Raw genomic sequence first — 13,773 nt, 5'->3', positions numbered from 1 at the left:
AGGGTGTTCAAAGATGGCAGTTGTTTCCCAGCCTTGTGATTGATAAAATGGAATAAAATATGTCATTAGTAGTTGACAGGTCTTAGTGGCTGGGTACTATTCAGAAATGTACCTGTGAAGATCTTGGTTAGAATTGGTCTTCAACAACCCACACTTGTTGGAAAAAGCAACTAACAGGATAGGGTGGCCAGGGTGCCTGACTTGGTTGAAGCATGTCATCGGTTCCCAGTTGCGCTCATGCTGTTGATCACTGGATTGTCTGGTCCAGACTCAATTATTTACTGACTGCTGCCATATAGCTGGAATATTGTGGAATGTGGTGTTAAACAACAACTGAACCAAACCATGGCGTCCACATGACCACACTCATTGTCAGTGGATACCTAGTTCCCTAAAGAAAGATGTAATGGTGGTTGGTATTTTTCAATCTTCCTAATCATCAAACAGACAGAGGTTACCACTAGACTGATCTGAATAGCTAGTCTCAACAAGAAACATTCTCATTTTTAGATCTGGAAAGAGACGAGGGACAGATGGATGAACATTTGATTTAATTATGACTTATGTTTTGATTTTTTAAAATATATAAGGATATATCACTTGGAGTATTTAGTGTCGTGGGATATCCATGGATATGCTGCAGCATGGTATTCAAGTCAGGAGCACTAAATGAGAGTTAGTCCCAATCGGTATAAGCATGTGCTGCCTCAGACACAGGATGCTGTGTAAGTGTAATAATTATGTGTGAGTGTTAAATCCAATATTTTCACCATGAATATGAGTGGTCTCTCACAACCTTGCAGTTTCTGGAATCAACATGGATAAATTACTTTAGTCCATGTGAAGAATTGGTAACTAGAAAGTAAGTGAGTGAGCTTAGTTTTACGCCGCACTCAGCAATATTCCAGCTATATGGGGCGGAAATCTGTAAATAATTGAGTCTGGACCAAACAATCCAGTGATCAACAACATGAGCATCGATCTGCACAATTGGGAACCGATGACGTGTCAACCATGTGAGCAAGCCTGACCACCCAATCCCGTTAGTCGCCTCTTACGACTAGCAAAGTTGCCTTTAGAAATATCTTGAGTACACACAACGTTGGCCAAATGTGGGACCAACCTTCAAGGGGAAATATCTCTTAGTTCCATTGCTGCACAGAGAAAGTTTTGATCCTAAACTACATCAACTGACACACACTGTCATGGCAACGCATTTAACATTATTAGTTTCTTTTCTATGCAAATTAGTTTTTTCACTGGCAATTAGTGCATTTTCAATTAGGGCATTTTAGGGTAAAATGTTTGAATATCAAGCATTTTCAAGCCCTCTATATCAGTTAAATCTAAAGTGGGTACTGGATGCAATATTTTCCTTGTGGTATAACCCTGAATATAGGACACAAACTGACATCAGATAAAATGTGATTTATGATAAAATGATAACATGGTAAGTGGACATAGCACTGTTAAACAATACTGGGAAACAAACAACATATAAAACTTCCATCAAACACACTGCTTGTTTTATCTTACAGCATTATTTGCTTGTGAACAGTACATCCAACACTGCATAGAGTTTTTTCTACAGAAGAATATGTCTTTATCAAACTACCTAATATACTTTTGTGAAACAAATGAAGATGTGATAAAGGGATGAAATATTTCCTGGTTCACATTCAAAATTCTTTCAGAAATATTTTGATTTAGACCATTAATAATGGAAACCCACGTTTGTTGCCCCTTGTGACACATGACTGTGTTTTGAACTGGCAGACTCTCCCAAGAATGTTCAGCTGACAGACTCCCAAGTGGGTACCAAAGCGTTTTGCAGCTGTACTCTTGTAAGGGTAGCAAGAATGTTGCTTGGGGCTGTTAGACTCCTGTGAGTATACCAGATTTAGGTCGTTGGATGTTGTAACGGACTGGCAGACTGCAGAGATATTTTGTATGCTGAAAACCATCTTGCTCCAATCAGGTATCAACACCATTGCTGTCAATTCTTGGGCTCCAATCAGGTATCAATAATGTTGTTGTCAACCATTAGGCCCCAGTGGGGTGCCAACAATATTGTTGTCATCTACAAGTCTTGCATCAAGTATCAAAAATGGTGACAACTACTGGATTTCAATCAAGTACCAACAATGCTGTTGTCAGCTATCAGGCTCCAATGTGGTACCCATGATGCTGTTGTCAGCTATCAGGCTCCATTGTGGTATCCACAATGCTGTTGTCAACAATCAGGCTCCAGTGGGGTATCCATAATGTTATTGTCAACTAACAGGCTCCAATCAAGTACCAACAAATTGTTGTCAGCTATCAGGTTCCAGTGAGGGTATAGTGAACGATGTTGATACTGGAGTTACCTGTAACAATGAAACAAAAATCAACACTTAAATCCAGTAAACAAAAGAATCTAAGGTTCCTTGGATTTTCACACAGGATAGAAGTAATGGCAGCACTGGCAGCTCACAGCTGCAGAAACACAGCTGAGTGAATCATGAGACAACCCTCAAGCCAGAGGAAGTACTTGTCATCTGTGGAACATTTTTGTGCAGAGTTACTTCCCTTACAAAGGCCAGCATCTGCTGATTATGGATTCAGATTTCAGCTGGGGGCATGAGTAGCCCAGGTGTCAAAGGTGCAACAAATTGCTGTGTGGAGTTTCCTCCCTTGGACTCTGGTATCTTTCAATTCCAGCTCACGCCAAACATTTCTAGATTTGGCAAACTCATATTTGCTGATTTCACCAGAGTCGTAAAGATCGGAGGTCTGCATTACTACTGGCTGTCCTCCACATGAGCTGACACACTTTTAGACAACTGAAACACTATTAAACAGCAGCATCAATCCCTTATCACTTTCTTTGATTTCAGCTTCATATTGAGTATGATCAATTCAGTTTAAAAGCGCCACACAAATGTTCATTTGTTCAAAGGCCGGAAAACCATTAACAGTTAATTTAAACATACTATTGTTTTTAATTGTAGCATACATATACATGTTGTTTGAAATCATGGCATGTTTGGGGCCGTTTGAAATACTATTCAGGAGCTACAAATGGACGGCCCCTTTCACCCTCTCGCTGGAAATAACTATAGATTTTTCTAAAAATGTCTTTTGCATCAGCTGACAAATTGGATGTGGACATTTCTCTATGTGTAGATGTGTGTGCACTTTGTGAAATGCATGTGCTTTAAGTCACGTGACATGACCTGCCGAGCATAATGTGACATGTGACCTGCCCATTTGCATGACCGGGTCGCTGTTCCGGTAAGTAGCTCAACACCCTTGACAGTTGAAGTGTTGTTGTGACTTGAAATAATGACAGCTCTTATAGACATCTTTCTTATTTTTGATTGATAGATTATGACAATTAAAATCCTCAATGGTAGAAGAATTATAAAGCCTCATACCAAATTGGAAACAGATAGCACTTACAGTTTTAAAGTACAGTTACCGAACAACATCCTGAAACATTTTCTGCCAGACTATAGATTATTATAGTTGAAGGGGTGATGTAAATCCAGCTAGGGTTCATGCAGGAAGCAAATGTACTATAAATCCCTATGGTTTCTAGTATGGTGATATACCTTCAGTTGTTGGCAATTGTATAATCCTGTATACTTAAAATGCTTAAAAATTAATTTCTAGTTTTTGAACTTATATCTGTGATAAACTAGTTGTTTTACTGTCCTTCACTGACATGATTACACTATGCCATTTCACTGACATGTTTTTTTTATAATTCATCTGTAATTTATTGTAAATGTATAGCATGATATAGTAATAACGAGGTAGAAATACTGCCAATGTGACTTAAAATTTTAACTCATCATCAAAGGTCATTATATGGTTGAAATAACGCTGATGAGACGCAAAATTTAAGTCACTCATTTCTTCAACTAAAACAGGGCACAACCAGCAAACATTCTGTCCCTCACACATCAAGCTGAATTGTATAATATAATTGGAATAAAATTGTCATAAAACCAGTCAGAAGCTCACTAGTCTATTTCCTTGTGTATATATCAAGTACTACTCTCATGTACTGCTCACAGACCCATGAAGACCCAGGCAGAGTAGGTCTTCAGCAACCCATACTTGCCACAAAAGACCACTATGCTTGTTGCAAGAGGCAACTAACTGGATAAGGTGGTCAGGATCACTGACTTGGTTGACACGTCATCGGTTCCCAGTTGCACCCATGCTGTTGATCACTGGATTGTCTGGTCCAGACTCAATTATTAACAGACCATCACCATATAGCTGGAATATTGCTGAGTGTGACATAAAACTAAACTCACTCACTCACACTCATTACTGCTCTCAGAAATATTCTAGTCATATGACAACCCTCTGTAAATGATCAGGCCAGCACGAGACAAATTCACCATCAGCATTAATCCACATATATAAGACACAATGACATGTGTTAACGAAGGTAGTGAGTCTGACCACTTGTTGCTGCCAGTCAATTTTCATGACAAGATTGGCTGTTGAAGACACACAGATCTTCAGTTGTGCTTCAACTAAGAAATCATGTGATCACCTGTATTTCAGAGAGAACAAGAACTCCTGTCATCCACTATATTCTTACTCTTTGATCATAGAATTTAGTGAGCACATACCAGACGAGAGCTCTTGACTACTAAAGCTTTCCGGTGCTGGGAGCGTCCCGTCTTCTCAATGATTATTCGTGTGTGTGGGACGTGAGACCAGGTTCGACCTAGACTGGCCACACGCTGACCATCAACACCAAACACCACATTATTGCTCACCTGAAACAATGCAAACATTAATGGTATAACTTAACAGCATGCCAACAATGCAACAACATTGTACATCAATTACAATTGGTTGTTGTTTAACACTGCACTCAGAAATATTACAGATATGGTGGCTGTCTGTAAATAACCAAGTCTGGACCAGACAAACCTGTGATCAACAGCATTGCATCAGTCTCTGTCGTTGGGATACAATAACATCTGTCAACGGAGTCAGTGAGTCTGACCACCCAATCTCATTTGTCACACATCATATTTTAAAGCCCATTGTTTTGTTACATACAGTTAAGTCTCATTAATCCGACCTCTGCTTACGCGACAACTGGCTTCATCTGCCGGTTTTGTTGATAACAAATTGAATAGATGTAATTTAGTCTCATTTATTTAGTCTGACATCCTCATTAATCTGACAATTTGCTGTGCAACGGATGATGTCGGATTAACAAGACTTGACTGTATATGGCAAATAATGTTAAAGGTTACAAAAAATGTTTGACCTACCAGTACAGCAATGGAGAACTCCACTGCCAGCATCTTGAGGGTGCGTCCAAGCTGAACCATCAGACCGTGACCTGTGTACATTCACATTGTAGATCAGTGCCAACACTGGGACACAGGACACAGCATAGACAGGCTGACAGGCATAATAGTCAAGTCACAGAGCTCAAAGGTTCTAGCAATATTTGGTTTCATAATTCATCTTTCCCAGGCAAGGGAGGTAAATGACTATGATTAGGGCTAAAGTTAAGAGATGTTAATCAAAAATTGACTTGCACCTGTTGCAACATAAGAAAAAAACCTAGTTGCACCAGCCACAATCCAGTTGCACCGCTTCTATTGCAATATGTAGATGCATTTAATTAGATGCATTTAATTAGATGTTCTATACAGAAGTTTACCCACTCCAAGGTTCTAGCAATATTTGGTTTCATAATTCATCTTTCCCAGGCAAGGGAGGTAAATGACTATGATTAGGGCTAAAGTTAAGAAATGTTAATCTACCTGCACCAGGTGCAACATAAGATAAAAACCTAGTTGCACCAGCCACTTTCCAGTTGCACTGCTTCTACAGCAATATGTAGATGCAATTAATTAGATGTTCTAATTAGAAGTTTACCCACACAAAAATTGACTTGCACCTGGTGCAACTTAAGATAAAAACCTAGTTGCACCAGCCACATTCCAGCTGCACTGCTTCTATTGCAATATGTAGATGCATTTAATTAGATGTTCTATTTAGAAGTTTATCCACTCAAAAATTGACTTCCACCTGGTGCAACTTAAGATAAAAACCTAGTTGCACCTGGTGCAGTCAGACTCATAACTAGGTTGCTCTTTGTAACATTGGGCTGCATCTGTGCATGTAACAAAGCACTAAATCGAGCCCTTACAAACGTGTTCCTCATATGCTTGATGGGCCTTTAGAAGTTGGTAACACAAGAACGCATAGTCTGGATTTACAACTTTTTGTTATTTACAACCTGATGTGACAAAGAAGTTGTAAATCCATACCACACATTGTTATGTGTTCCTCATAGATAAGAAGCTGACTTCCACTAAACTCTCCTCCCTATGTGTATCACTTCTAAATGCTTGCTGTTCAAAGACCTGTTGGTACAGACCATCCATCTGCTGACCACCGAGGACTGGGTAGATGACCGACGTCACGCTGTCCACAACCAACAGTTTCAAGCCACTGTAGAAGCTGTCCGTCTGAAAGAAAGTTACCTAAACGTGTTATGTGTCACATTGGCTTCATTGTGAGGCAGGGCCCTGTTCCACATAGCGATTGTAGCTTTAAGATGATGGTAACTCCCATACTTTAACACAGACTTACATCTGTCATAGCATTGCGCTACGATTGCTCTGTGGAATGAGGCCCATGATGCCCTAGAAACTCTTGGGATTCAAGTTACCAAACACCCATCCAACGACTGTCCGTGACCACCATTGCTTCACTTCAAATGAACTGTGATCTGTACTCTTTGCACGCAATCACGATTACCATCCAGATCTGCATCCAAGTCTGCAACATGCTCGCAACTTCAAGATCTTGAAATCTCTTTCTTGATCAACAACAGCATACATTATTGACTCTTTTCCCAAATGTGAGAAGGTAGGATTACCTGTTTAACAAGCTGGACTCTGACATCCTCTAACACAGAAAACAAGGTGAATATGTCATGGGGCTGGAAGCAGCGTATTCTGGACATCACTTCTTCAGGATTCTGTAGAGAAAAGATAAACACCAGAAATGTATGTCCTGGGGAACAAGGGCAGAGATTAACACACATGATAGTGATCAAGACTTCACAGACATATATAAAGAGTGGATCTCTGCTTTTCCATACATTGGATACAGAAAAATTCTTTACTGAGCAGCCAGCGTCAAAGAGGCATGTACTGCATATCTCAGAGCTTCATCTCAATCATTCGTTTGCCAAAAACTGTTTCACAACACTAGCAGATATGCTACCTCCAAAGTGCTGCAAACAGTGGTTTCAAGGATCAACATTAGTAGTTTGACAATAAAATTAGTAATCAATCAAATACTTAATACCATAAAGGATTCTGAGAACAATAACATGCCACTAATCAAGAGTGAAGCTTTAATTCTGCATCCCTCCTACAGTAGATTTCAAAATTATCAGCATAACATTTCTTCTTGTCAACTCTTTTCAGCAAAAATGTATGCTTCTCTCTATTATCAAAGTTTTAATGAATTTTCTTCAAATTTCACAGGATTTCTAGGGCAATTGTACTGGTGTAGTTGGGGGTTTAATTTGTTACTTGCACTTGTGCAACCCAATATTACAAAGTGCAACCTAGTTAAGTCAGATTTTGAGAAAACAGCATGTCTTGTGCTATTTGTTCAATGTATGATAAAGGCAGAAAAAATAATTCTTTTAGGAATGGGAGCAAGTGTATAAGATTAAGCATGATAGAAATTCAACAAACTGGGGAGGCCCACCTCAGATTTGAGGCCTATGTACTATTCAAAAATAATTCAGTTTTGTTGCTGGAAAAGACAGTCCTTAAAATGCAGGAATCAAGTTGATACCACGACGATTTTATTCATGATAGCATACTAGATGAAAAAAACGACAAAAACATTTACAGATTCCTCACAAATGCTTTAACTTCTAGTAACACTTGAATTAAATCAGGTCAGACAGCACATGTAAGGAGCAGTGACAAATATGAGTAATGACAAGTAGGTAAAATTCTGAATACATGTTCTAAAACTTCATCAGCATATTTCTTTCACTACATACTGCAATGAAAACAGTGCAACTGGAATTTGGCTGGTGCAGTTAGGTTTCAATCTGTGGTTGCACCTTGTGCTATTAGGGTAACATCTCTTAAATCAAGCCATGCCTACCTGGGTGTAGCCCTGCCTACCTGGGTGTAGCCCTGTAGCCCTGCCTACCTGGGTATAGCCCTGCCTACCTGGGTGTAGCCCTGGATCTGAAGCATCTCTATCACCCTCTCCGCACTGAATGCCCCGCACGTGTCGACATACACCACCCGTTGCTGACATGACACACACGCTGCACTGCTTAGACATAGCTGTCAAAAACGAACACAATATTAAACCTCAAACTTTGATATGTCTTGTGCACCATTTACAGAATTCAAGCTGCATTCCCTATTCTTCATCATTACCCACACCAACTGTCTTTGCCAGCATACTGCCCATTTTATACATTATTATTCTATAAGGTTAACAGTCACATTACCATCCTACCAGGTACCCGGTCCGTGAAAGTCTGGGTTAGAATTAGTCTTCAGTAACCCATGCTTCTGTTGAGAGGCGACTATTAACCACATCGGGTGGTCAGTTTCACTGACTTCGTTGACACATCACCATATCACAATTGTTGTATATTGTTGCTCATGCTGTTGATCACATGATCGTCAGACACCATTATTTACAGATCGCCTCCAGATAGCTGGAATAATGCTGAGTGTTGCATTAAACAATAAACTATGTAACCATTGTGATAAACAGAGGCCAACAGAGGCAAAGTCTCTTGATTGAAGAGACACTATATTAACATTTTTCAGCATGGGCAGGTCCAGAAACAAAAGCTGGAAATGATATATATATGAATTATACCATGAAAGAGGAACAATTACTATGCACAGACAACATCTTTATCGCAACAGATGCAACACATCAATGTAGACGTTAACACCAGTATCAAGCAAGTGATGATTTACATGACGACCGTATTCACTTGTTTGCTAACAAGGTTCACTTGCTTGATAACAAGGTTCACTTGTTTGAAAAGTGTTTATTTGTTTGAAAACAAGGTTCTATTGCTTGATAACAAAGTTCACTTGTTTGATAACACTGTGTTCACTTGTTTGGTAACAAGGTTCACTTGTTGAGAACAGTGTTCACTTGTTCGATAACTGTGTTCACTTGTTTGATAACAGTGTTTGCATCTATTGTCACTGAGCTGTCTATCCATAAAAACTGTTCTCCTCCATCATACCAGGTTCTAAATGCCACTCAAACTAGTAATATCAAAGCTTGTCATCAAACGCCCATTGAGATTGTTAAAATGGGTCATGAAAACACATGCATTTACACAAGTTCATCAGGGTCATCAAAGGTTTTGAAATAAGTCTAATATCTGGGGTTCAGGTTTTTTTCTAAAAGCCACTTGCCACAGGTAAAGTAAAGTAACTTGTCCTGGCTAATTTTTATGACATAATCATGATGATGAACGTATAAAATAATAAAATTTTAAGCAACATTGTATTTGATGTTAATGTTTGCTGGACTATTTATTGAGAAGTGATAAATAGCACAGAAAGATAACTCTACTTTATTATCACTGTGAAATCTAATAGCTACATTTCGAACAGATATGAAATAAAAACCAAGTTATTTGAAGTTTGCAATTATAAGCAGAAATTATCTAATTGCCAGTGACGAGCAAGATACCATTATTTAACTGCCCAAAATGAAAACTGACTTGTCCAGGGCATCAGGCAATGGGATTTTTAACCCCTGAATATCATGTATCTACCTGAGTCTTCCCAGCTGCAATCTCGCCAGCAACCTCAGTTACCTCCCCTGTATAAAGACCTCCATCTAAGATCATGTCAAGACTGAAATAGAAATTGCTTCGTATATAGTGCCTAAAAATGGTAGTGAGTGACTTTATTTTCACATCACTATCAACAACATTCCAGTGACATAATCGTGGGGACAACAACAAATAGGCCTCATTCATCATGAGCTGAGTCTTCAGCACGACAAGCAAATACTTTAGCAATTCTTATCTACCCCACCGCTCCACACCAAATAAACCTTTAAACTGTGTTTCCAACAGTTCATTTTTTTTCTAAAAGCCATTTTCCACAGGGCAAGTGACCCTAAGAAAGAAACTTGTCCTGACTATTTTTCCACTTGCCCTGACTTTTATGACATAATCATGATAATGTCAACGTCATTATGAAAGAATAAATAAACATGGTGTTTGATGATAATGTTTACTGGTCTGTTTATCAAGAAGTGATGAATAGCAAAGAAAGATAACTCTAGGAAATGCGAGCATGTTGACAGTACGATACCATTATTTGATTGCCCAAACTGCAAACTCACGTTGCTCAGGCTTCGGGCAATAGGATTTTTTTCAAACCCTGATTTCAGGTACCCGAATCATACTCACAGAATGACATTAAACCAGGAATGATACATTAATTCACATTCTTGAATCCACCTGCTTGTTTTCTTCTCTATAAAAACTTTGATGATAAGGTTTGTTAAAATTAATTTAATTCTGTTCATTACTTGTCCACACATAGAACATTTTACCCAAACCCTAACATTTGTTTGTTCTGAACTACAACAAAGAGCTATGTTGGACATGAGAATCAAGTTTACTTTCACATGCCTTAACTTTATTAAGGAAGTTGAACAGAAAAAAACAAAATTTTCATACCTATGAAGTTTGGTTTCACAACAGTCATGACAAAGAGGAATGTTTTTTTGAGTTGCTATTGTACTTGCCTTTCAACACCCGTGGAGAAGAAAGCAAGAGAAGAACATGCACTGGAATAAGCTTCATGACCCAGTACAGGATATGCTGAATGCTGGGCAAGAAGAACTCGTCTTATTGCAACAAGATCCTGCAAATAACCAAACACGGTTTTGATAGAAACTATTTGACAATGTTAGGGTAGCATGTGAGGTGAAATGAGGTTTAACATCGTACTTAAGAATGTTTCCCTCATATGATGACGTGCATGCATGCGAATGTGTGCTGCTTGTACTAGCCCACACTTAAGCTGGTTTTAGCTGAGATACCATGACACAGTTAGCCATGAATACCCCACTCAGACACATTATACTGACACTGAGTCGATCAGTCCTTGTAATGTATGTTATATTTGGGATTACATTTTCTTGGTAAAGTACAAATTCTAGTACTTTTCTGAGTTGAGTCCTGTCTGGGATTTGAACCGACACCCTGAGAATCAGGCACCTAATTGCCAGCACACAAATGTCAGTCACCTAACCCACTCAGTGGAAGTCGACTTTGACCACTTTGTAAATTTTATTGTGTAATCACGATCAGTCCTTGTTGTAGCCATTGATGCTGAGTGCCAGACAGGGACCAACAACTTGGCAACATGTACCATATTTTAACACATTTTGGTATGACATGGCACGGGATCAAACCCACAACCTACTGGTCTCCTGTCGGAAGCTCTAACCACAACACGGAGGCGGCCTTGATAGTGTAGCAATACAGTGAGACAGATGTGTATCTCAAAGCCTTCGATGACACACAGTGAACATTGCTATAATTTATGCATGTATGACTTGCACAAATGCTACACTGTAAAAGCCATTACAGCCTCACACCAATACCACCTTGCACCTGATGCATGTTAATATTTTCAAGATATAACTGTCAGTTCATCCAGAAATAATACTTATAAATTGATCATAATGATGTTCTAAATCGTCAATACAAAATTCAACAATCAAATGTTATTTTATATTAAGCAGCATGTGCACCCTGCTTGTCTGATGTAACAAGGTTATTACTTAAAGTGCAGATGATTTTGTGTAGTGTTTCACCTGCAAAAAAACACTCATATAAGAAAACTACTGTTTTGAGATACAAATAATTTTGAATCAATCACATCAGGAAAAGCACTGTATCATGGCCCCATCATAAGTTTTGAGTGAGTTCAGTTTTACACCACACTCAGCAATATTCCAGCTGTATAGTGACAGCCTAAATAATCCAGTTTGGACCGGACAATCAAGTAATCAACAGCATGAGCATCAATCTGCGCAATTGGGAACTGATGAGTTAACCAAGTCAGCAAGCTTGACCATTGGATCCCCTTAATCCCCCTCTTACGACAAGCATAGTCACCTTTTGTGGCAAGCATGGGTTGCTAAACACTCCTAAGCTTTGAGTCAAGTTGTTGTTTTCCATACGATAAATACCAGACTATATGAACACCCTTCCCATTCATTTGTTTTAACGCGCCATTGCATCATTGTACCGATGACTCCTAGATTGAACGAAATGTGTTTGAGTTAGATTAAGACGGATTACACAGAAAATGGACCCTAACCCTGAGGGATCAGAAAGGGTACCAAACCTAAACCCAAAGTATAGTCTAATCCTAACCCGAAACCTTCACCAAAAGGATGGAAAAGGGAGTCTAATCAGCCAAACCCTAAACCGTAACCCTAAGGAACAAAAAGGTTGTTTGCCTCTAAAGATGTGCCTGTGTGGAGCAGTGCAGCATGAGGCAAGCAGTGAGACACCCAGTGCGAAAATGGCTCGTGACGATGCTGCTAGTTTACATCCTGGTAAACTGTATTCTAGCCCATCTGTCAACGCAACTGAGAAGTGATTACAATGGTTTGACAGAAACATTTTTGCCACAGTTTTTGGTCACTTTACTCACAACCTACAAGTACATCATTTTCTTATTTGGCATGATGTATCATAATTGCATTATGGGTTTTGACTTTCATGAATTATGATTTAACAATAAAAAAGTTGTCTACATAGGCCATCATTATGTCATTGATGTCAACATATATCTTAACTGTTAAAGGAACAGAAAGTGAAACCGGGCCATGCAAATGTGCAGGTTCTGGGGTTGTCACCACCAGTGAAGGAATTGAAAAATCACAATGGTAGGATAATCATAATGCGTCATGCCAAATTAGAAAACGATTGCACTTGTAGTTTCTTTGGTAAACTGGCCAGACACCGTCACGAAAGGTTTCCTGCCAGATGTGTCTTGCTGCTGATCAATTCTAACCGGGACTGCACAGGCATAAGAGGAGTTGACTGAGCCTTGACACATGCAAGCGTCGAAACGAGATCGGCAAAGTTGTAAAAATACAGTGACTACTCACCTTGTATGGTATCGTGCATCTTTGAGCGAAGCTTTCGACATCGCCTGTGACAAACTCTGTCACGGTTTTTACACCAATCTTCTTAAGAGAGTCAACTACCACCTGCGTTAAGGCTGAACATACTCCCGGAATGATAGCTGTCATTTTGCATTTCCCGCAATAACTTCACTTCCGGGTTTGCAAGGGAGGTTACTCTGCATTACCTCGATATAGTTGCAGGTAACTTAAATTCGGATTCCTGTTCAGTTTAGTTAGGCGTTTGAAAAATTGCTTGAAAATGAGTATACCAAGATTCATCTAAAACATCAGCCATTCACATATTCCCAACTCCTTCCTGAAAAATTTAGATTATTTATTGATATAAATACTGTTTTCTAAACGATTGTTTTTAAAAATTACTCATGTTTTTTTTTTCTATTCCTATACTTCTATACAGTGGGTAAGGGTATTCCGGATCACGGGTATTCCGGATCACTGCCTCATACATTAACCCCTGGAAACTGTAAATCTCGATGGATTTCTTCTCTCAGTCTCTCATTTTAAAGCCGAGACATTGCTCTTTAAGGTGATATA

The 13,773-nt window shown here is 39.1% G+C and overlaps 1 protein-coding gene across 2 annotated transcripts; it reads right to left on the bottom strand.

Moving 5' to 3' along the window:
• Positions 1-1,413: 1,413 nt before the first annotated feature.
• On the bottom strand, positions 1,414-13,401 carry LOC137281605 (DNA repair protein RAD51 homolog 4-like). 2 transcript variants are annotated; one of them, XM_067812945.1, is made up of 9 exons: positions 13,201-13,401; positions 10,816-10,934; positions 9,830-9,911; positions 8,238-8,357; positions 6,914-7,015; positions 6,410-6,500; positions 5,289-5,359; positions 4,632-4,781; positions 1,414-2,366 (listed from the first exon to the last, which is right to left on the bottom strand). In XM_067812945.1, the coding sequence occupies exons 1-9, from the start codon at positions 13,342-13,344 to the stop codon at positions 2,313-2,315; spliced, it is 933 nt and encodes a 310-aa protein (XP_067669046.1). In that variant the 5' UTR covers positions 13,345-13,401; the 3' UTR covers positions 1,414-2,312. The 2 variants fall into 2 exon arrangements, with proteins under 2 accessions (XP_067669046.1, XP_067669054.1); XM_067812953.1 differs by lacking the exon at positions 4,632-4,781 and having other exon boundaries at positions 13,201-13,373.
• Between the last annotated feature and the right edge of the window lie 372 nt (positions 13,402-13,773).

The sequence above is a fragment of the Haliotis asinina genome, chromosome 1, assembly GCF_037392515.1.
Source record: "Haliotis asinina isolate JCU_RB_2024 chromosome 1, JCU_Hal_asi_v2, whole genome shotgun sequence".
NCBI classification, from domain to species: domain Eukaryota; kingdom Metazoa; phylum Mollusca; class Gastropoda; order Lepetellida; family Haliotidae; genus Haliotis; species Haliotis asinina.
Note: the sequence above shows the minus strand (reverse complement) of the source record. Positions and strands in the feature narration are given on the sequence as shown.